The sequence below is a fragment of the Macrosteles quadrilineatus genome, unplaced genomic scaffold (assembly GCF_028750875.1).
Source record: "Macrosteles quadrilineatus isolate MER2022 unplaced genomic scaffold, UCM_ALF_1.0 Scaffold_2__2_contigs__length_208266976, whole genome shotgun sequence".
NCBI lineage: Eukaryota > Metazoa > Arthropoda > Insecta > Hemiptera > Cicadellidae > Macrosteles > Macrosteles quadrilineatus.
In genome coordinates this window covers 151,385,195-151,411,401 of record NW_026542595.1, presented here as the reverse complement: position 1 = coordinate 151,411,401, position 26,207 = coordinate 151,385,195, and the positions used below count along the sequence as shown (strand labels likewise).

At 34.3% G+C, this 26,207-nt stretch overlaps 1 protein-coding gene across 5 annotated transcripts in view; it reads right to left on the bottom strand.

Annotated features, from left to right (window-relative positions):
- Positions 1-26,207, bottom strand: part of LOC128986288 (visual system homeobox 2-like) — a 123,707-nt gene that overhangs the window by 32,675 nt on the left and 64,825 nt on the right. For 3 of the 5 annotated variants that reach the window (XM_054406568.1, XM_054406569.1, XM_054406571.1), the window contains exons 3-4: positions 8,357-8,449; positions 6,155-6,285 (exon numbers count right to left, since the gene is read on the bottom strand). In XM_054406568.1, coding sequence (XP_054262543.1) covers positions 6,155-6,285; positions 8,357-8,449 — 224 coding nt within the window. Of the gene's footprint in view, positions 1-6,154; positions 6,286-8,355; positions 8,450-26,207 lie in introns of all 5 variants that reach the window. The other 2 variants (XM_054406570.1, XM_054406572.1) reach the window with 1 other exon arrangement.

Sequence of the window (26,207 nt, the reverse complement as noted above, 5' to 3'; positions counted from 1 at the left end):
AGCCTCCAGTTTATCGGTCGCATAATCGGTTGTGTTTGTAGCATGGACTAACGTTATTATCTAGAATCGCACCCATGTTGTACCTACCGTGGTATAGTAACTATCAATATCCACAGTAAGGATGATTTTGACTTACCTTGCCTTGTCCGGACCGGATTGGATTCATTTTATGACTTTTAGTCGAAAATCTGTCCTACGTTTGCTGTAGTTTCTTTACAGCTAGGCTTATCACCATACGTTATACGGTAAAATTTACAAAAGACGAAATGTGATTAAAATTGTGCATAGAACATCAACGAAACTTATGTTAAATCAATACAGTGTTAGTTTCTTTTCGATTTTTGCTTGCACTCGGCATGCAAGGAGACATAAACCAAGTAAGAAAACAGGAATAACGATGGTTTTATTTGAATATGAAAGGATTTTTGAGTTAATAATGCGTCTATATGTAAATCGGGAATGGCTATCATCACACCAAATTTCAGCCCAATCCGACCAGTATTTTTCGGGTTTACTTATCACAAACATCCATCCACCCATACATCCAAACTTTCTCACTTATAAAGTAGGATTAATTCTCTGTCATCTTGGTTATCAGACAGATCTTCGGCGTTAATCTACACTATCACCTTTGCTTTGGTTTCTTCTGCGGATACAAAATTAGTAACTTTGGTATATACATTAGGGACAAAGTCAATTCTCTTGCTTGGTGTGATTGCACCACACATTCACATTCATTCGTGTGGTGATATCACGGATGATTGAGTTAACTCTGTAGTGATGACATGTGCACTTTTTAATAACAAAGTTTATAGTCTAAAGTTTTCGGTGTCTCTCGCAGTTTGTATTTTGATCTGTGTTTGGACCGCACGGTGCGGCGTAGGTGTATAGTTGACATTGACATTGACTTTGAGCTTTAAAAAAACTATACGTTAATAAATATAGTCGCCGTACCTTAACATATAACGTTAATACAACTTGAACCTTTTCCTTGTTGTGTTTTAATAAACCTTTGTAACAAATTAGGGTCATAAAGTTAAGATACATGTACGTTACTCAGTGTGTCGACCTAATTATTTTCAAACTTTTGGTTATATTTGAAAATACAAAATGAATTTTGCCATTAGTTGTAAAAATTTATTTCTTTATTCACTTGCCAAAGTGCGCGTGAAAGTGTACACATGAATATCAAATTACTATATATTTACTAAGGATAATATTTCCGTAGTGCAGTTAAGGTTAATGTGTAAGTATGCTAACTAAAAAAAATACCAACACATACATGTTATAAGGATAACTATAACATTTTGAACACTTTCCAAGTGATCAAACAAATTTATCCACCAATACAAAATCATTCTTTATCAATTCCACGTTTTAAACCCTACTTCACCCTTTTTACAGCTCTAACCAAAAACCAAATTCCCACCACTAAAATTCTAGAAACAAAACCGAAAATAAAAACTTGGCCGTTGAAAGGGTCGAGCCACAATGTTGAAGAGGAGCGCTTACTTACGACCAAACATGTCTTGTTTTCTCATCGTCCTGTGAATAAAATAAACGCCGGTTAGTGCCAGCCAATGAGGAGGGCTCCTGGGCGTCGGCGCACCCGCCGTGGCACAACGCTCGATACAGTCTCGCATGCGCCGCCCTACCCTGCTCGAATTAACACGTTATTAGGGTTTTCTCCCTTTGGAAGCCTACTTTAGATCAACAATCGCCCGGACTTTCTCTTCGCGTTTTGGTTGCGCTTTTCCACTCACAATGCTTTCGGGTTTCATTCTTCGCTTTTAATTGTTGTGCTGGGGTTTGATTTTAATTTTTGAATGCGTGAAACACATGGGTAGGCTGTTTTGGTAAATTGTGTGCTGTTTGGAGCCACATTTTTGTATTCATTATTTACTTAATAGTATATAATTTAAAATAATTCATAATATTTGTAATTTAGTAACTGTTGACGGGTTTTGTTGGGTAAACTAGTATTTAATCATTTATGAAATGAACTAAGCAAAAATAAAACACACGCATTGGCAAGTAATAGTTCTTTATATTTACAGGAACATATGATAAAAAAATAATGATAAGCTATTAAAAGGGTTCTAAAATACTGCAACATCGAGAAACATCCCCCTTCACATAGGATTTAGTGCTGCAAGTAATATTTATGATTTATTTGTAGTTTTCAAAACAACAAATTCTTTTTTCTTCAAATATCCAGGAAATGGTTGCAAACCTACGGTTTAGGTAATAAAGATATAGACAAATAAGGAAATAAAATAACAAAAATCCATAGCTTTGTTGTCTTATTGTCAAACTGGATGGTATAAAATTTTACTACAGATCATATAGAAAGGAACAAATTATTCTTTGAAACGGTAAATGTTCCATGTTCCTGAAAGTTTAAAGAGTAAAAAATTAACACCACACAATGGGTTTTACACAACCCCAATAAGCACTAAAAATCTCAACGGTTACAATTTATTTTCAACACACGCAAAACGTAGATAACTACTTTGAATACAAACATAACCAACCCCCACTCTCGCTTGATCGCTAACCACCCTTCTAATGTTGGCGTCTTGTTAAACATCCCCTTTGTCGACCTCGTTATTTCTTAAAACACAAATTGAAAGGCATTAAAAGAAAATAGAGCAGTAACAGGGAGCGCGGGGGGAGAGTTGTAAGTAAAATGTAATCTGGGTTCTCGATCCGCGTAAAGAAGACATCCCCTTGGATTGAGCCCCCCCCCCCTCGACCCCTCTTGGCGTCTTGTACCACTTTATTTGACTCGCCCAATGCCCTCATTGTAAGTTAACCTCGGCTCACTGGCGCCCGGGATATATTTAACGCTTCTTACAAATTCGGCTTTGGTTGAAAAATGTCAAAAAGTGGATAATAATTTCGTCGTTTTTGAATCATTTGGTTAGTTAAGATTGCATAGAAATAATTTAAGGTTTTGAGGAGTCGATGTTTCAGTGTGTTAAATATTGAAGCGAGGTCATAAGTAAGAGCAGTTTTCAGCAAACTGCTAAGTAAATAAAGTCAAAACCCTTTTATTGGTAAACTAAAACTATTTAAAATACTAGGCTACTATTAAAAGTACTAGTAAGCTAGTATGTTATAACTCATTTATAGTGATGGCGATTCACATTTTATATATCCGATTCTGTAATGAGTAAATGCAAAGAGTAAAAACTGTTTAAAATAAAGAGAAGATAATCACACTCTCAACACTTTTACTTGTAAACACGAAGCATATTATAATTATCACAATGTAATATCTTATATTCCAAAATCTGTAGTTACTTGTAATATTTTATGATAATAGAACAATTGTTACAGTATTGTTGTTACAAAAAGGAGGTTTAATAACTAAACGAGCAACGAGTCCGTCCTACCCGGTCGAGTATGGTTACGTATAGAGAAAACATAATATGATAATTTTCTCGTGGTAAATGTATTTGATATATTCGACTTTGAATACAGCAGGATGACTTCTTAATGCTTGTTACATAACGTTATAACCAATGTGTAGAGCACAAAACGTAAAATCTACACTAAAAAATGAGGGAATTCTTTAGTTGACTTTAGCAATCAAAGGCCTCTAACAAAAACACGTGTTTAGTACTATTTCTAATTGATACATTGAGTTTTCCCAAAGAGTGTTTATACAGTGATAGTCCAATTTAGGTCTCGGGAGTGACTGGCAACATTCTAAGTCCTTCGGTCAACAAAGGACAATCGCAGATCCTTCAAGGGTCCTTCAGGCGGTCCTCAAACTAGCCAGATTATCCTGGGAGAACTCAACATTCCAAACAAGATATTTCAGTTTTTAAGTTTTATACATTTTCACCCAAAATTACATTTACATTATAAATATTTATGAGTTATTTTTCAACACGTAACCAATATTGACAAGAGTTGAACAAATTTTGGTTTGACAGAGAAACGCATAGAATACTTGCGAATTTTAAAGTGCGAGACAATTACGCTAACTTGTTTTTAAAAAAAGTAAACGAATAAATAACTATTATAGTACATCATGCTAGTTTTAAATATTGAGTTACTGAATCATAAAATATATGTTTCTTAGCTTTTTGTATGTTATAAATTTTAAAATTGACTACTGTATTTGAAAAAAAGTGCCTTGGATTTTGTTGTATCAGTAAAAAAGATCTTCTTTAAATCAATTCGGGAACTTTGAAAGCTGATTCGAATGAATTTCAAATGAAGTATGGGAGGATTGATTTTATACCAAATATTTCAAGGCAGGTTAGTTGAGGGAATGTTGAGAGGTTTCACTTATGCACTGCTGGAGTTAAGTTCAATTTTCCGTGAAGATCCCATTGGGGCTACTGAGTATGTAACATTCACCTAGTTTATGTTGTTCTGCTCTACAAGATATGGCACACCTATGTTTACTAATCCTAGTAACTGCTTAACCTACCTGTACGATGTATACTTAAGGAAAGATTTTCCTAAGATTTAGATATCTTCCTCCTTTTTAGGAGGAGAAAAATACTGCTCGTCTGGATGTTCATGCTTTTCTACTACTACTGATTGTACTACTACAGAATGTATTTTGTTTGTGTACTTACTACATGAGTTCTGTTTCATCTTCTGGCTCAAGAGTTTCCATTTATTATTTATTATGTTACATTTATTAATGTTTACGTTTTATACATATTCTCTCGATAAAGATTTTGTTTGGTTATTTTCTGTCAAGACTATTAATACTTCTCTATTATTACTGAAACGTATGGTGGATAGTAAAATTATCTGCCGCTAGAGTTTTCGCTCTAGCTCAGCTCTAGATTGTATCTAACTGCACATGCACAGCCCACAAAGCTGTCAATGTTTATTCTACTCATATATCAAGTTAAAGCTCTAAAAAAACTTGTGCCGACACTTTATCAAACTTATCCATAATATTATTCATTATTCCCGGGGATTACGTGAAATGCTGCTCTGTACGTAATGGCTAAAGGGCAGTTATACTACATGTATTCTGTTTTCTGGAAGATCCATCTTAAGGTGCAGCTCCTCTTAACTGAAGATGTTTTTATACAATATTCCTCTACTGTATTGACTTCGTGTTGCATATGCGCTACTAATCATGCTGTTATACTTATTAGTATTAGTTTCAGTTGGTCTAACCGGTATCTTGTGTTCTGGAAGATAAATCTTCATTTGCAGGTACAAGATAGTAGTATATACAACGTTTATAATACTGCGTTGTCTCTGTTCAACCCAGTCTCTACTGGACATGCAGATCTTCTTTAGGTTGAAGCATAACTTACAAGCGCATCATGTCTAATGGAAAATCCTAATTCTATCTCATTGACCCTTTGCAGAAAAATTAATTTCCTTTTACTTTGTTATACCAAGGCTCTAATTAACATATATGTCTACACCTATTGCATTCAGTGAGTCTCGCCTGTGTCCTTTCCTGGAAGATCTATATTTAAGCTCATCAACTCATAGCAGTAATTTTCACCTACTTCGTTCTACCACGGCTCTAACTAGCATACATCTTTATGTCTATTGTCAGTCTTACCTTTATCCTGTCTTCTGGAAGATCTATCTTTAAGCTCATCAACTCTAAGCAGTAATTTCCATCTACTTTGTTCTACCAAGGCTCTAACTAACATACACCTCTACGTCTATTGTCTTCAGTCAGTCTTACCTGTATCCTGTCTTCTGGAAGCTATCTTTAAGCTCATCAACACTTGATGAAGAAGAAATTTTCACCTACTTCGTACTACCAAGGCTTTAATTAACATAAATCCTCAACGTTCGTCTATTTTCATCGGTCGGTCTTACCTGTATCCTGTCTTCTGGAAGATCTATCTTGTTCATCAACTCTTAGCAGTCATTTTCATCTACTTTGTTCTACCAATGCTCTAACTAACATATATATCTACGTCTATAGTCTTCAGTCAGTCTTACCTGTATCCTGTCTTCTCGAAGATCTATCTTGCTCATCAACTCACACATCTCAACGTCTATTGTCTTCAGTCAGTCTTACCTGTATCCTGTCTTTCGGAAAATCTATCTTGCTCATCAACTCTTAGCAGTCATTTTCATCTACTTTGTTCTACCAAGGCTCTAACTAACATACATCTCTACGTCTATTGTCATCAGTCGGTCTTACCTGTATCCTGTCTTCTGGAAGATCCGTCTTGAGGCTCAGCATCTCCCTGGCGTAGACGTCCGGGTAGTGCGCCTCCTTGAACGCCTTCTCCAGCTCCTCCAGCTGGTAACTCGTAAAGATCGTCCTGGAACAAAACATCGAACTATCTGTTCCACATAATCATCCCGACAACCCGGCACTTATAGATAGTATGGCAATAGGTACTTGTTGATTAAGGAGAACCCAGTTAAAAGATGAACTAAAAAAATTTGATTATGGTTGATTGACCATTGACAGAGTTCTTCTTAATTAACAAGTACCTACAAATATTTTATAGTTAGCTCAATATTGGAGTTTCTACACATATTGCAAAGCTTACTAATGATCACTGAAACACAATTAATAATTTACAATCAAACAGTAAAAACAATAATGTCATGCACAAACACCCTCAACTTTAAAGGATAACATTCATTAATAAAGACTTATAAAGTCTTTGAGTTATAAAGTTTTAGACAAAGCATTTTTTGTAACAATGATGAAGGAACTTAAATCTATGAACAGTATTGCCCTGCAGGTATAGTTTTGTTAGATTTATTTGAATTAATCGTTTCATCTAAAATCAAGTTATCTAAAATGAGATCTACGGGTCACTTGTAGTATAATCTGTGAATAAAAACATTTGGAAAGCTTATAAACCACCCAGCCTAGTTAAAAATACTGACGATTAGGTTACGTAATATTGTCAATTAAATAAAAAAAGTCATGATAATGACCGAACTAAATGACAAACTAATTCATTTAATGCGTTTAAATTAATCACCCCAGTTATTTGGCAGCAATGAAAATTTAAATAGATATTCCAATTATCGAAAACGTTTTAATTGAATAAATACTCATCCAATTTTAATTATCTTAAGCTCATTTGATATCATCATGTCATTATTTCAGAACAGCAATTCACTAAATAATTCAAATTAATTTGTGTCCAAGGGTCAGTTACTAATTACAAAAGTATTACCACAATTATTTAAAATAATAACGTGGTTTATTTAAAGTTTATTGCCAGCAAAAGGGATTGTTTGAAACAATTTATGAAATCCAATAAACGCAAAACACAGCTGATCACAGGCAAATCTCATCAATATGACCTTTGACCTCAGAGTCATAGTAACGCCAGTCGCTGTCTATCCGTCTACCGCGGCACTGTAAATAGTTTTACTCTTTTATGCATGGTTTTAGGTTTGAAAACAGTAACGACGTGTTTGTGTTTTTATGTGGTATGTATTGGTGCGAGTGCGTACACGTGTTTGCGTATAATATTATCAAAAAGTGTTCAACTTTTATACCAAACGAATTGACAAAGAAATTTAAATGGACCAGTTGTGGCCGTTGCATCGAAAGATGTATCTTATCACTAGGATGTACAAGGTAATATTATGTAGTTGTTCAAATAATTTAGGACTACATTTCCTGGGTGTAAAATGATAAATATGTTGAAAAATTCACGATTGGGTATTTTGTAAATGGGGTATGGTTTTCTAGTTGAGTCTATTGCTTACCTAATATAGCCTTTACGTCGTTATTTTCCTAATTTCACATACACAATTTTAGCACACAAATAACAGCATCAGGTAAAGCCATTCTATACACTAAGGCGGAAAATTACATAACTTAAATGCAAGTTAAGTTAAATAAAGGGTGCGCCAAAATAACCTGACGGTTTTTAATACTAAATAACTCAAGAACAAACTACAATTTCATGTATTAAATAACGTTATATTGTACACACTACTATGCCATTTTCATTTATGAAAAATTATATCACTCAGTTTATATCGCCTTCTGCTTAAAACAGGCATCCCATTTTTTTGCATATTTGCAGTCACCTTCGCCTGATGAATAGAAGCAATCTCTTCCCTGATACACTGCTTGAGTTCAGGGATGGTTTAAAATTTCGAAACAAACATTTTGCTTATAATAGAGAGCTAATCGCTTAAATATAAACTTTCAAGCTTAAATACTTGTTACTGTCATTTTAAATGTTATAAAACAAGGAAAATCTCATTAGGGACTATTTGCAAAATATTTTATATTTTAAATGAATGTTTTTACTTTTATTTTTATAAAAGAAGATGACAGAAAGATGTTTGCTACATTATTTTTTTATAATTCTCTGATGTAACTTAAAATCTAAAGTTTTGAGGCAGTGACTGACTTACCTATGCCTCCTTTTCTTCTTCTTTTTGCCACCGAAGGGAACAAGAGCCGAGTCAGAACTAAACTCTTTCCCATCTTGTTGTAAGTGACCCATGCCTGAAACACCAATATAAATTAATATCATAGAAAATAAATTAATCTCTAGTATGTTAAATAATAAGAGAATATTGTAGATCAAATGACGGCTACACAATGTAAAGGGTGGAGTACGTCTGGTTTTTCTAGTGTACAACTACAGTATACTTATTGCATATACAGGATTTTTTGGGCATAATCTTGGAGCACCATATATTACAGTAAGCCCTTATCGATAATTACAAACTAATGGATAGTAAACATGCAGTTATGACTGTATCATGGGATGACCTAATCAATATTTTAACAGGAATTAAATTAAAATTTGCAACTACAATTTGTCAGTAAACCATAATTTTGAAGACATTGAACGTAAAGTTCCAAAATTCATGGTTTGTGGCAATAAAATACATAGGAAGAAAACTATGTAAATTTTAATCAAATAATGAATGTATATAAAATATTACAAAGATCTTAGTCATGGCAATAAACTTTGAATCATCACATTTAGTTTGTGGGATGGAATAATAATTTAATTCAACGTAGTTTTTGTGAGTTTCAACTACGTATAAAATCATATACAGTACCTTTATGAAAATCCATTATCTTAGTATTTATTAAAGTTGCTGTTTCCAAACAAATGGTTATTCGAGGTATCGACCAAAGATATACAAAACCCAATGTTAATGGATAAAAATCAATCGCTAACCACAAATTTTATCCTTTTCTGCTCATAATTAAATTTTCAGCCTGGTGAGCCAGTTTCCCCCCTTCCCAGTAATGTTAAGGCTACACCCCCTCCCCCCTCTTTCGCCCTACAAGACACAATATTTATCGGAGAAGTATCCAGTGGGAAGGGGGTATTTTACGACGGGTTCTTGGCTCTCGAAGGCGTGCATTTTTAAAGTGGCGTCTCCCAGTCCGGGCGCTTTGGCAGTATCATGAGCGGACCTTTCTTGTTCTTCCTGCGATATTTCAGAATCTTGAATGTCGAATTTTAATTTTTAAGTTCGGCTTGACATAGATATAAATAACTGTTAAGATGGTCGAGTGTTGATCCGTTAAAAACCCTAAAATAGGTGTAAGTAGTGGAAGCTTTTATAGAATTATTGGTAACCGATCCTTTTAAAAAATTCTACTTATTCTTATCAGAAATTTACTTTCATTGTGGGTATTGGTTATACTTTTACAAATAACCATACCAGGAGTTAAACCGTTCCACTACAACAATCAACTGAAAATGTGCCAAAATGTCTAACGGATAAAAGTAACAGGGATATTACAAATAAAGCCATGATAATAATAAGCCAATAAAAACAGTAATCGATAATAAGAGACTTATTTTACCAAATTAATGCAATATGAAGACAGTTTTTACGTAATTTGGCATAAATGTGTAGGCTGGGATAAACTAGAATGAGTTTGCGAACCAGCATTAATAGGAGTTTTGAATTTGTTCAAAATATTTTTTTTATTGTTACCCTTAAATCGTGGAAATACAAATTTTTGTTCCAGCCAACATATGGAACTTTATTAGTATATTAATGCATTGGTGTACGAGCACGATAAATATTACGGATGAAATTAATTTAAACAATCTGGATATATTTAAAAATTTCATGATATACTTAGGGAGAAAAATCTAACTGTTGTAGTTTGCATGTTTTTGCATATATTTTGAACAAGTTGGCCATTTTTTTCATTTCATACTATAACTATTAGGCCTAACACTAAGAAATAGTTATTTGTGCAACTAGTGAGAAAAGTGGGCAATTGACTCACTCGAGAGAAATCCTTCCTCACGAGCCGTAGGCGAGTGAGGAATGGTTTCTCGAGTGAGGCAATTTTACTTTGAACTCGAGTTGCACATTATACTTTTCCTACAGTTACCATAAAACAAATAAATTGGTGAAGAAACATAACCTATTTTTACACAGAAGTGAACTTTTAATATAACATTGTGAAGTGACAAATACAACAGTACAACAGCTGACCAGCTGATTTACAGCCAGTGCTGCCAACGTATTTCGCGCGCATACGACGTTGCCTGCATGTTACGTGCTCACTATTTCGTGCCTTCACGTTGCAAATCTGGAGTGAGACAAAGTAATTAGAGTGAGACAATGTTAACATTGTCTCACTGATGAGCAAATTGGCCACTTTGCTTTCTCAAATCAGTGAGAGAACATGTACATTGTTAGGTAACTGTAGGAAAACTCCTTTTACTTCCCTATAGCAGCAAACCTAAGTATTCGTTTAACCTAATGTGATTTAAATAGGGGAAAACCTGACATGTTTAAGCAAATATTTTGAGTGAAAATCCAATCAAAGGAAATTAGCATGCAGGTTTGCTGCGGCGTAGGTATCTTCAATTAATTAATGAAGCCCTTGAAAAATAGTCAGGCAAAGTATGGTAAAATTGATAACGACTATCAAATTTTATTTTGATTGGTGGTTCTAAAAAAACGTAGCTGGTCAGTGATATTCTACAACAATCCTTTCATAATTTATTTAACACTCTAGACTACTCATCTTAGTATTCCAAGTAGTAGGGGTAGTACCATTCTCATCCTAATACGCCAGCATCTTGTAATCTGATCTACTGTCATGGTTAAAAACCCGTAACATGATGTTCAATTTACAACACAGTATAAGTTTGTATTGTGATTATTTAAAATTTAAGACATCACTCCGGAGAGTGAAGTGAGAGATCTGGAAACATCGGGAGCTCACAGAACTCAAAACTCGTCCTGATACAGCCGGTCCCCGGAGGACCTCAGGAGCTATTTTATATTTATAAGCTCGGTTACAACGTTCGCCCAGTCTTGCCTTTACAGCTGTCTTTTACAGTTCTTTGTCTCTACTGAAAATATCCGTCGACGGACTGCTTAATATTTACCTCAACTTTGGATCACCCTCACTCCACGGTATAATTGAGTATTATTATACCGATTTTTAGTTTCAGGAATTACTTCACTGTTGTCGAGTTACACATTTACATTATAGGAGTTTTCTAAGATTTAGTTCCCTTATCTAACAGTGATATTTTGTTGGATTCTGATATCACCATTAGTAGATAGCGTAATGATAAAAACTGCATTTACGTCCAGAATCGATCTAGATTGAAAACTAACCAACGAACTTCAGATTTGAAGGCGAGCACTATACCACTCCACTACTCACATTTATTATTTGACCAAACAAACAAAAAACAGCTATAACAATAGTATTTTAACATGTACCGGTAGTACATCAAGATGTTACATTATGCTAATTAATTGTTAATTTATGCTAATAATGATTACTATAATGTTTTAAACCATATGATGATACCATATAATTAGACAATGCGGAAATCGACTCCTCCATAAGTATCAACTAGAGGTATTCCAGAGGTCGAAAACTCGACCAAAAGTATGTAGTTTACAGACTTCTCTATTTCCACCCTACGTTGTAAATAAAACATGTTATTGGATTTTTTTCCGATTGTTTGATTTTCTGTTTATATTTCGCTGTTATTTCGTCACCAGCATAAAACATGTTATTGGATTTTTTTCCGATTGTTTTGATTTTCTGTTTATATTTCGCTGTTATTTCGTCACCGGCAACTCATAAAGGCTCATGTTTTTTATAAGAATTTTAAATCCATTTTCTTTGCTTATTTTTGAGCCTATTTTAATTTATAAATGGATTCTGCACATACACAGGAAAATATCTTCCTAACAGTATGCGTATATTTTCCCTGTGATGGACACGATCTGAGATAAAAGGTTTTTAAAAATCATGTTTCCCTATTAATATTGAAATTCTAATTGAGTCTTCCAACCCTATTGAGTTTAGGAAACAAAATACAGTTCTTACATTATCAACTTGAGAGAGAGGGCAACGTGCAATTTATGACGTAGTTGATCAAAAACACGTTGCCTAGGAAACTTTTTGTCAGCTTGGCGGGATCTGATTAAACACAGCACAGTTAGGGGGGAATAGGGGGATTCGTTAGGGGAACTAGGGGGCTAGTTGCTCACTACCATGAGCTCACTACCAAACAATATGCAGATGTGGTGAAGAATGCGAGGTTATTTTACGAGCGATAAACGTTTCCCGCATTTCCCTATTCATTTCCCCGCCCAATCCCGCTATTAATCTATCTGAGTAATTGAGTCGAGTTTTAATTAAACTAGTCATTTATAATGCATATTTAAGCGGTTAAGCATTTTTAGCGTTTAAATGGAACCGGGAATTATCAAATTACGTATAATGAGGTCCGCGCCATTAAAACGATGTTCGTTAAAAGTTTTGTGTCACTTATTAGTGTTTAGCGAATAATGAGTTTTAATCAACAGCCCCTGTTGGTGACTCATGTTTCCAAATTGATTGTTAAAACTTTAATCTTGGTCCTGATTATAAATTATTGCATGGAAAAACTAGAAATCTTTAGAAGCTTAACTTTTATGTTTGTAATTTCCTATACACGACTACAATCAACAATGACTCGCTAAAAGATTGATTCACAATAATGGAATATGTGAAAAATAATGTACAGATGAATCATCCACATGTGATGTTAGCTGTTATCTGTTGCAACTTGTTTTAGGGGTAGCACCACAGCTATCAAAGACTTATCATGTTCACGACATACGGTTAAGAATTAAAAGGATCCAAGGAAATCCTATATGAAGGAGGACAAATACTGTACAATATTATTTTTACTGTGCACATCTACACCAGTGATATTTATAACATATCTGTAGAAAGCATAAATAATTTATAGGCAAATGGCATCTGCGTCAAATAATTTCGCTTGGAATCGAACCAGCGACCTTTGGACTTGAAGGCAAGCATTATAACCACTCATCTACTCAGTCAATGAATACATCATTGATCATCACTAAAACGTAATAAAACTTAAACAGCTTTTAACGATATCTATCCAACAGCTGTATTGATGATTGGTTATAATTTGCTTTTGGATGGTCTTAATTTTCATCAACCAATTGACCAAATATTTTTAAACGTAACTTAGAATGTGAATCTTAAAGCAAAACCGATCAGAAAATCAACTACAAAACAAAACGGCTATGATTAAACTAAGGGAAATTCTATGCTGAAACTTAATTCACTTTAACCTCAGGCAAACATCTCACGAGATAATGGACCCGAGGCGAAGATAACAATAAAGACAGAAGCGCTAAAGAGGGGACGAGCGGTTGAGCGGTTTTCTGATGAAACCGTCAATAAGACTTACCGAAGGGTGAGTGGGGGTGGGCGGGGGATGATTGCTAATATACCGGCGGAAAATTAGATATCCTGCCAAGCTCCGGCGTAATGGCATAAAAGGCAATCAGGAAATAGTCTAAATAGCTGTACGTGATCCATCATGGAGCGAGATTATGAAATACCTTAGTGTCACCCTCCACCACCCCCACCCCTACTACTGCTACACCCTGCAGCCGGCGAGTCAATTGAACATTAGGAGGAGAACACATGAGCAGGTTTTGATGTTGAATGTTTCATCGGTAAGTTTATTGTACAATACTTGAATCGACCTAACTATGTAGTATTTTTTTTTACTTGTAAGAAGCAGGAAAACGAGATTTGGTATGGAAAATTATAATAATTGCGTTGGAAATGTATCGTTTCTTTGTTTATTCCACGTCTGTCTAGTACAAAAATATGTATTGGGAATGATTTTTTTAATACAATGCAAGTACTGTAGTTTAATAAAGAATTAATTATCCTCACCAGTACAGTATTGAGCGAATGCCTCATTTTAAAACTCACGAGGAAGATAATGATCCCATTATCGTTTGAGTAAAGTTCCATAGACACATCTGAACAAATAAATGAAAGAAATAATACTGATCCAATGTCAACAACCTCGACTGCACTAATAACGAGTTTTGGCATAAATGTTAAGTGATCAAATTTTACTGTTATTGTTAGTGCTTTCTTACTTGGGGAGCGAGCTGGTCTAGTGGTAGAGCACGGAACTTTGGGTTCAAATCCCACCCAATTCCCAATGGATTTTATATAAGTGATAATGCCACATCCCCTAGGTCTAGTCCAAAAACGATCCCGTGCTAGAACCTAGCGTCCTAGGAAAAAAGTTATCTCCTAAAAATACTAGCATTTTAATTACCTTTTCCAAAACCCGATCATGGGATTCTCAGTCCATCACGGCCCCGTGTAGTCACAAAAGCAAAATGCAACCTCACACCTACGAGCTAAGCTCGGTCCCCTCACATCCCCTAACTAGATTAAAATTCCAATAACCTCTCACATCTGTTACTCAATTCCCTACCAGCAATCACTTTATAAGCTGAACTATTGAAAACTGCGGACCGCGTCCCTGAGGATCATCCATTTACTGATGAACTAGCGCGGGTAGGGGGGGGGGGTCAGTCGCTCAGGGGGTGAATTAATCCATTGACCACTTGTAAGTGGTAATCGGGCGTGTAACTACGTCCACCCCTCCATACAGAATCAATTACGGCGCAACAATCGCGATAAATTCTGTTTACCGTCACACTGTCTTGGTAATTGATTGTAGTCACCCCGCCTGTATACACTACACCCTGTGATAGAGACGATGTTGATGGTGTGTAGTAAAACTTGAGGTGATTATTGATTACTTGAGGTTGATCATTGGTGATTCTGTGTTAATACTGTCTTGAGAATTGGTTGTAGTCACCCCGCCTGTATACACTATACCCTGCGATAGAGACGATGTTGATGGTGTCACAGAAAACATATTACTATAACCCAGTAGTATGTTTTCTGTGCTGGTGTGTAGTAAAACTTGAGGTGATTTTTGATTACTTGAGGCTGATCATTGATGATTATGTTTACCGTCACACTGTCTTGGTAATTGATTGTAGTCACCCCGCCTGTATACACTACACCCTGTGATAGAGACGATGTTGATGGTGTGTAGTAAAACTTGAGGTGATTATTGATTATTTGAGGTTGATCATTGATGATTATGTTAACCACCACACTGTCTTAATAATTGATTATAGCCTGTACACACTCTGTGATAGAGAATATATAGATGTTCTGTAGTAAAACTTGGGGTGGTAAAAAAAATAAGTAAAACCATCCAATCGCGGGAATTTAAGTTTTAGCGAATTTCCCATATAGGGAATAAGCTATTACCGTAGTACTCATGGTAAGACCTGGACGCGGGACCGATTTTTTCTTTTCTTTTTGAGGTCCCTAGAGGCCAAACACACCATCCGTTCAAATTCATATATATATATATATATATTTATATATATATATATATATATATATATATATATATATTTATATATATATATGTGTGTCCGTCAGCACGATAACTCGAGCAAAAATGATCCGATTTGGATGAAATTTGGTACAAACGTGTAAACGTACGTTTATTCGAACGAGTTCGCAATCCAGCATGATCGGACCATGGGAACGGGGGTTTACGGGGGGTTTTATGGGGTAAAAATAGGTTTTTTCCTATTTTTGACCCAAAAAACATAAAATTTAGCAATTTCTTTACAAACCATTTTGTAGAGCTTAAAAAAACAAATAATTTAGTATATTGAAGCGTTATTATGCGCCTAATAGTTACGGAGAAAATTCCAAAAAATTTTAAATTTAAAATTCCCATGTTATTCTTATGGAGAATAAGTAAACTGTTGTAGTTTGCTTGTTTGTGAACATATTTTGATCAAATTTGGAAAATGTTTTTATTTCTCACTACCTATTCACATTTTACAAAAAAAAGTTTTACCCTCCCTGATGCAGCAAACCTAAGTACTTGTTAAACTAATTCTATTTAAATCAAGAATAAATGTTATATTTTTAAGTAGACATTTCAGTGTAAATCCAATCAGTCAAATGGAAATTCGCTTAGTCTGCAGGTTTGCTGCGGCGGGGGTATTATACTTTCTAAATGTAATAAAATCCAAATGTTTGTATATTCTTTGTCACTAACCATTAACATAAATTATTCCTTGTTACTAGTACAGGTAAGGGGGATAATATCTAACTACAGTTCTCCTTGAATATATAACATACACCTTAAAGTTCAATACACCAACAAGCTAACTGCTTATCGCAGGTTTTCAGATCCGAAGGTTAATTACAGAATCTGTAAAAGTACAATCAATTGACGAATCGCAATCAGTAAAACAGAAAAATATTTTTCTACTGGAAATGAAAGTTGAACACAGCCTGTTTTTACTTAATCAGTTCTTGGAAATAAACATATGTTTAGGTGGGTATTGTCAGCGACATAAGGGTTGCCCCTGACACATGTAACACTATAACTGATGCCGAGGGTGGCTACAAGTCCCTAGGGACTCGACACACGGGATTATCTTCTCAGGGACGGTCCTTGGCCCTAACACCCTCCCACCCAATACTACACTAGGAAGTAATGAGATTAAACCAGTGCAAGACCAAAGTGTTCTATTTCTTAGCTTTAGGTTGTAAATGATTTTATGTAACGCGTGTTATGAATGTATAATTTTACTTAAGATTTTGCTGAAATTTGGAGTAAAATATGTAAGCGAGTTTTCAAAAAGTTTGTTCTATATTTTACAATTCATAGGTTCTTAGCGAGCAAGCTCTTATTGGACAATATTATGGAATTAACGAAGATGTTTATTGGTCTATGATATACAAAACAACGTAAGGCATGCCCGTATATCACAGCTAATATTAATTGAGCGGTGCGAGTGGAGCTTGTATAGTAAACTGCTGCTTTTGATTTACAAATACTTCTTCTGAACGGCTGACGTGATCCACACGATTTTCAGCACAGTCATAGTAACCAGAAATGGTAAGGTTTAAATTAGAAATAGTACAAATTGGACTAGGATTCTGTCAAGCAGGATTCAATCTGTTAGATGTTTAACATAGGCCGTATAATTGCCGTATAATTGTTTGATTGCCGGTTTTGCAGAATAACAACGGACTCGTGAGCAAAAGAGTTGTAAATATTTTAATTAACAAGCCTTTCAACCAAGCACATTAAAATAGAGAACGAAATAAACAAACAATTGTATTGATACCATTCAGCAGAATATACTACAAAATGAAAAACCAATAATTAATGGCCCTACTAATACTATTAACCACAATGGCTAACCAGCTTACTAGACCTATATAGATTGCGTGGATAATTAAACGGGCCGTCCACCAAACACTGCAATGTAATTTTTTTAAAGGAAATCATAACGTCATTGTTTTACTGGTTGGTTTGAAAATATAACAAAAATCGTAGTTTTTCCAGTGGTGACTTATTTCTTTTCATAGTATTGCACTTAATTTATGGGTGATATATTTGGCTGACTAAAAGTAACAAAGATTAATTGGGCCTATATATTGTGTGGGGAAAATGAAACGCGGTCAAAAAATACAACCAAATGAGTTTATAAAAATAAATCACAAAGCTCCTGATTGACATTAGAGGTAAATTGAAAAAAGATGATTTTGCAACTAGGTAAAGTAACGGTTCCTGATGGTAAAGTTTTCCAAACTGCTTATTTGGATAATACCTATTAATGGGATGAGGTGCATAAAGTGCTGCTTCTTCTTTTTGTAGCACAGGTAAAACTACTGTAGTTGAGACCAAAGAGAAACACTCTACAGAAGAAAGTACAGTACTATACAGCACTGTTTTTACTTAAACCTTCTGATGAAATGTAGGCTGTTTAATTTTATAAATTGATTGCTCAAATCGATTCGATGTGGTTGGAAATGAAACCACCTGATTATCATTGAAAGTTGTGGAGGAGTTTTACCTGTAACATTATGTGCTGCTTATTTTGTGAGAGTACAATCCTGAAATTTGTTCTGGGCGTGCAACAATAATAGGCAGTTTTGACCGAAGTAAAATACTTTGAGTAAACCAATATTATTTGAGAGATAATTGAGAACAACAGTTAGTATTAGAGCAAAGAAAACAACCAAATCAACATAAAACACAACAATAACTAAGTACATTAACTATCGTGCATGATTGGTTTGCAAGTTCTTCCAACATTATGTCTTAACCCTTTGAGCATACTCTTCAGCCGCGTTTACTCGTGAGTTTGCAGCACGCTTTAAACTGTTTATATAGCCTTTATTTTACGTGTATTTTATTTTTCACAAAAATCTACTACTAGCGTCATAGCTGCTTTATTAGTATTAGGAGCTTTATTAGTTTATTAGTATTAGGAGTATATTTTACGATTTTTAGAACAGAAACAGTATTGATCATAAACATAAACAAATGATGCCACTAGCCCGAAAGAAAACATTATTTATCATTACTTATCTAAATGGAACTGTCCAAACACTATGTCTATGTTAATAGTATAGGGTTCGGGCCAGTTAAGTCTTAACATTAATTTGTTAATGTTTCTGATTCATACCGTTTCTGTTCTAATAGTCGTAGTATATTACATCAATAGGACCTAGAGTGGCTTTATTCGACCCGCTCTTTGGGGGGAAAAATTCGAGGTTACCGGTAAATATTTCTCAAAAGTATTGGATTAGTATGTTTGTTCAGCTCGATATTGCAAGCAGGTAACCATATTGTACGCCTAGTTAGAGTTTAATCTATTTTATTTGCCCAGATATTATTGGTTTATATTAAATAATTTATATCACATTCTTGAAGTTTTGTGTAGGCCTATATGTATTAAACGAGTATTTTAAATCCCTTAAAAAAATTTACGAATCAGATGTAATGAGTAAATTCACAAATTCTTACAAAGTACTTCAGCGAGTACGCCTGTATCACTTATCGTACAGCGTATCATGTAGCACTTCATTATGTGTCACTTGAGAGATTCACTTGACTTTTACCACAACATGGGGGTACTTGGACCACCAGCAACACATTGGAGTGTATATGGGCAAAACAGCTCCCTTAAAGTGACTACAAGGGTTAGGCATATCAAATTACAGGTTGACTAACACATGTTTGCTAATATTTTTGACGTTTTCACTATTTTCATAGCAATAACAAGTCTAATAGAGAATCATATCGGTCCATAAATATTGGCGTAGTCTTTCGCAGAATATCCCCATTAGTCCCCATACTTTCTTAAAACCTTGATAAGCTTTTGGTTGTTTATTTATTGTAGTATTATGTTTAGTCGATTATTAAGAGTGTCTGCTGGCTTACTTTATTCTTTTATATTGCCGAATATCCATTACTGTACTTAGCCTGCGCTTCTTAAGTTTGGTTACATCATGTCACATAAAATAGGCTACGGCTAGGTCACTAGGTTACATATTCATGTAAATATTTATAGGTCGCAGAAATTGTACACATTTTTAGCTTTAATTAGGTTTAAGAGATCGGAGGGTAAACAAAAACCGTTATTATATTTTAAAATATGCTTAAATACTAATAGGTCTATGTGTAAATTACAAAAAAGTCTTTTCAAATCTTAATTTTCAACTTGCATAAGGGAAAATATGTTTCACGTTAGGAGGTATAAAAAACGTTTCCCTCACGAAAACTTAGCTACCAATATGAGCTCCGGCTGTATAAACAATTAACGTAGACTAAACAAAAATCAGGAAAACAATTGGCCTGTCTGTGGATGTGTATAAGGGAGGCATACGGACAACTAGACAGAAAGGCTTTGTCAAGTGAGTGCTTGTTATGCAACAGCTTGTCACGGCGAGACCATCTTGGACGCCATCTTACCCCCAGCGATCACAACAAGGGAGGGTAAAAAACATCCGGAGAGAGGGTCCGGGAGAGTGGTGGTTTGGTAGGTAAATCAAAATATACTGGACCCAGCTGTCAGGGATATAGATTTTGAATTTGGCGATTCCGGTAGAGAAAAACTACAGTTTTTTGTGATGATAAATATCATAAAGGTAAAGTTGGTGATTCAGTTTATAACTCTATTATGTTTCTAATGAAGAACCAAACTAAACATTGGGTGTAATATTACACAATTTTTGCTCTTCCGAAAACTGTTGTCATTGTGTGAGTAGGATATATACGTTATGAGAAACTAAAACAACAGTTGTGTATATGCAAATAGTTTTTTACGAATAAATTGTTCCTCTTAGGAAGAAATACACATTTTATGAGTAAATAATTTAGTGTTATCAGTAACCAAATGGAAAATCGTGTGTCATTTATGATTCACAAATTTAGATTTTCAGGAAAATTGAATCACGGTTTGAGAAAAGTTGTGAGTAACCAAGACAAAAATAGCAGGTGTAAATGATTAAAAAAAAAATTAATTTATTGGTCAAATGGGTTTAACATATAAGGATTCAATCAAATAATTGTGATAAACCAAATGAAACCCGGGAGTAACTAATCTTTAATAGTTTCTGCTTGATCAGCAAAAAGCTTTAAAACATCTGAATACAGGTACTTGATTTCAAATGAAACAATCGGACCAAGTCCTAAATTTTAAATAACAAATAAATGATATTAACTTTTATCAAAAATCTGCATGAGGACTACATTTATAATGGAAATACTAGGGTGGAGAATAACGATTTTGAATTATTATATGAATAATACCAAGAAAATGATCCAAACAAGCGTTTAAATACATAAAAGTGACCAAACAAGCATATTACAAAATCCGTACAAAATTCAGACAAAAAAAAATTAAGATAATATAGAATACAATTTTAAATGATACAATACACCATGGATGTGCAAACAAAATTACTTCAACAACTTTGCAATGATAAAAAACCAATCGTGACGGCCAAACAACACGCTCGCAAAAACAACCGTGGCATCGTTAGTGAAGAACCCAATTAATTACTGAAAATAAATACGGTTTATATATCGCCATGGAGAAATTATCGGCTGAATGGGCTGCTATTTTACTATCACTAATTGGACCGAAGCGAAGGGGGTGTTTCTATGACGACGAAGAGGAGGGGGGCGTAATGTAGGATTTCCTGCCAATTATGCCACACAAATGTATTGGGTAACCCAACCCTACCGTACAATGCACCCTATACATTTATTTATGAGGGTTATATTCCCGGCACAAAACTCCCGTCAAAATATTTTCTGTGACTGTATGAAAGGGTTGACGGGCTACGCCTCCTCTCTTTGACTAGAGAAGCTGCAGTTGGGTCCAAAGGTGACAAGGTAGGTAGAGTTACCATCTGTGAGGGTGAGCATTATTATTTAGATGGGAGGTAATTATTTAAACGGTATATAGCGAGTAACTGACTGTTTTTAGTAAGCGGAAAAATCACCTAACAGTTAGGTACAAATTTTATCACCCATTTAACTACTCCAGAATTTAAACAACGCATAACCTCCAAAGAAACTGCGTCTGTTTCGCTATTTCGCTGTTTCGCTAGGAAAGATAAGTATGGGTCACTCGGTCGGAATCCTAAGTAACCTGTGATTACTATTGCATACTATAGTAATTATATACTATTGTATATAGTTATCACAATAGTAACTTAAGTTAATTGTTTCACGGTGATTTATTTCACGAAAGACTACCTGTTTTCTGTCAATTATTGTTCGGCAACCTGTTTTACGGTAAGTTGTAAGGGTTACTTAGGGTTGTAAGTTGTAAAGGTTGTAAGTGTACATTTTTGCAATTATAACCTCGAAGATTGAAGTTTGTAATATAGGTTATTTTATTTAATCTATAAGTATAAAATAACATCTAAATCTTCTTCATATAGGCTACATCAAGACATGTATTTTCCGTGACAAGTGTTTTCAAAACAAAATAAATTTCTTATTAGATGCAATAATGTAAATTATAATATCACTTATATGTATTAGTCACAAATATATATTTTTTACTTTTTATTCCTATACCCACTTTAATATTAGTAAAACAAATTTTAACACTATGTTTAATCTTTCAGCATCCCATATAATTTTAACTTAATAAGCGTTACCATTACCGATTAGTGTTTATGTACGAGTTGGTTAACATGGGTATCTAAAAGTTAACTTAGCAATATTAGAAGTTAACAGTAAGGATTATGAGTTTCAAATTTCACCCAAATCAATAAGAATTTGCTAGTTAATTCTAATATTGAGGATGCACTGTTTGTCAAACACATGGCACAGATCTACGATTTAGCCTTCACGACTTGGTAGTCAAAGGTGCTTCCCGTCTTAGACCATCGTCTTGGCCTTTGAGGTTAACTGGGTTGAGTTAAAGCAGATAGTAATGCATATCATACTTAATGTACCCTGTCCTAATGCACGATCACTATAATAATAATATACTACCGTGACAGGACTATAAGCATAACTTGACCCCTCGCAGTATGACTTGGACGATTTAACTTTCTGAAATATTTTGTTAATTTAATTTAAAACCCATAGAATTTTCCTAATTTATAATACACTTATAATCGTTCAGAGTATACAATTCAAGTTTCTGCAATTTAGACGTTGTTAAAACTGCATATCTGTATTGTGGGATATTGTAAAATGATGAAATTGGATTTGTTGTCACAATGCGCTTCTTATCAACATTTTTATTCCACATAACCCAGTGTGAATGAGATAGATGTTTGGACATTTATTTTGCCATACTATTACACTTTTTTTGTACTGTGCAGTATCATTTTTGTCTTGAATTTTTTTTGCGAGAATTGAACTAGTCCAAACCGTGGAACTTTTCTAGTATCTTAAAGTATTGTATTGGTCTTGTTTGAACAAGGCCGGTAAGTATAGCGTTTCCATCATCACATCAGATATACAGGTCAAGAATTATTTAGGTACTGTACCTACATATTGTATACAATAGAAAATTATAAATCAAACTATCCTATATAAACAAGTACAATAAAATTGAAAAAATCACAACATAACTAAATTTAGATAAGCAAAAATTGAAAAAAATATATTTTCTAATTTTGTCATCACAATAGCAATGTTAATTCGACTCACTGATTAGCTTATAACCCGTTGTCTTACTCTTTACATTATATTTATAACCTCAAAGACGTTTCCAGTTCGGTGAGTGTGTTATCTCCATCGGTGTAATGCCTTATTACCGACAACGCCGCATAACCGCATGATGTGTCTGACCGCATATGCGGGTGAACATGCGCTCTGACCCCGCATACCTTTGATGTGCACCACGCTAGCTCATCATGAGACACCTCATTGACAATTACATGGGCCAACGGTAACGAGCTTGTGAACTGTGTAACGATTATTTGTGGAATTCTATTATGTGTGATGATTATTTGTGATTATTTGTGATAATATCAAACGTTAGTTTAATCCAGTGGTGAGAATATTGATTGTTTACATTTTTTCGTATATTTTATGTAATTCAACGTTATGTAATTCAATTTGCGACGCATAGCTATAGGCAAATTTACAACCAATGCTACAACTTAAAACATTACTGATACTACGCATGTTTTATTTACAATATTTTAATTTATTTACATTGACATTATGAGTGTATGCAAGTAACTGCATACAGAAATGTTATCATATTTTGAACTTGTATAGCGGATAACCAATTTTCACCAATATTTTGAAGGTTTGAGGTTTATACGTGCTTGTTATCATTGGGTATAATGTTTAAATGTCAGTTTTAAAGAATTGACTGTTTCCAATTGCTTTTGCTAACTTTAGACTGAATTATGTGAACAAACGAAAAAAAATGTTAAACTATTTTTCAAGTTGTATTATGACAGTGTAAAATTACGTTCAGTGGTGTCAGTTACATTTTTGATCAATTATTATTATTTTATTGATGTTTTAAACGAAGGTAGGCAAAAAGAACAGGTATTTACATGTAAAAGAGGATTTTTAAATTAATCATAACCCTAAACCCGTACCATCCAAGGTATAAAGTTGTTAATACATTTTACCAGCACATAAATTGAAGTAATTAGTTAAATATTCTCATTTGTTTAAAAGAGGGCAGTTTTACAATATTTTACTAAAGGAAAGGGTTTTTATCATTTAGCAAATGATCCTATTTCAACAAATAGACCTTGCAGACCCGGCAAAAGATCAGAATTTTTTTATACAACTGTTCGCAGTTCTGTTGGAAATGTATTTTTTCAAGGGTAGATAGATTATTAAGAAAATATACTTGTTAAGCTTTTTGTTCGTTTGTTCTTTTACCATGTACAGTGATTGAAACAGTCTTATGTTTTACAATTTAAAAATGTATAGGTTTACTTTCATCACAGTTGCAATCACTAACAGAAAATATTTCTAAAAGAGGTCTGAGAGACGTGAGCAAAAAAACCCATAAACATTATAGTTATAGCAATGAAGTTAAACATTCTTATTAAAGTATAATACTGTATAGACATATAAATATGTACCATTAAAATTTCAACTTAGGATTTTGAAAGTTCAAGGCCCCTGTTTCATCTCGTCGTTGGATACCAGCCGTCACAAGCTTTTATAAATGTACCTACGGTATTGTTACACCTATGTGTGACTGAGTTAAAATTAACATAAATGAGACTAAAGCATTTTCGGGATCGCAATTTACTATTGGGCAAAAATAAATCTATTTTGGCTATGTGGTTTTACGCCTGGAATGCAGAAAGCACTCCAATCTTGGCGATTTTCTTTTCTTGCTGTCTACGACGGTGACATTTTTCGCGAAGGAAAGAAGTAGGCCTATTTAAATGCGTTATGGGAAAGCGGTCCAATCCCATATGTATTGAGGATGTGCCGAGAATCATTCCTGTCACTAATTTGTAACAAATATATATTTACGCGTGTATAAATATATTTCATTACTTAAAATGATCACTGTACAAGTAGCGATACTCGGTTTTTGCGCCCTCCCTGTAGAAGCGGCAGTCCGCCACGCAGCCCTGTACACTGCCACGCATGCCTCACAGGGGTAGCTTATTCTCAACCCAATAACGGGATTATAGATTTTTTGATCCGCTTACAACTCAATATTGCCTTCAATTTCTCGGCGGTTACTCTTCCTTATATATCAGCTGATTGGTCCCCCCCTCCCCTAACCGGTAACCCTCTAGCCGGGATTATAAGCGGTAATCCCATAATAATCTCCGACACTAGAACTATTCAATTATAACCAGCCGGTAATTGGATTTTGCTATTTAGTGAATTATATTTAGATATATTGTATATACTGTGAACCTATTTGCTCATTTAATAAGTTAATAATGGGTTTCTATTGGTATGTCGAGACCCCATAATCATTAAATAACTCATTTTAAGCATATCGTATATTTCCTACTACTAGAAACTGAAGGTCTTAGCCATAGAACAACTTTATACTAATGGCGACTTAGGTGCATTTTAACCACATATGAATGAGAGTGAGATGATCTTTGTTGCTTTGGTACTAGGACTGACTGTTTCTTTGACAAATATAAATATTATTCAATGATAAAAGATTCACAATGCGCTATACTGGGTGTTAGTTGCCAATTAAAACCTTTAATGTTTACTCAACGAGGCGATTTTAACTAAGAACTAATTACAACAATTTATCATAGATTCTGGCTTTTACAAAGATTAAATTGTGATCAAGCCCCTTTCCAGAGAACAATTTCACAATATTGCATGGTACACGTCATAATTAGTGACACTGACACATTACCAATCACACATTAGTATCATTCAACGCATCCAAACCAATTAAGTCAAATCATCAATTTAGGAACAGAATGTCAATACAGTAATAGTTTCAAAAATATAATGTCTAAATCCACGCTCAGGTTATTTTCATGCTTGAGTAAGTTCATAACTGCTAAATAGTTCATAATTACTACTAAATGATGCCTATAAGTGTACCGTAGAATTAAAGTAAAATGT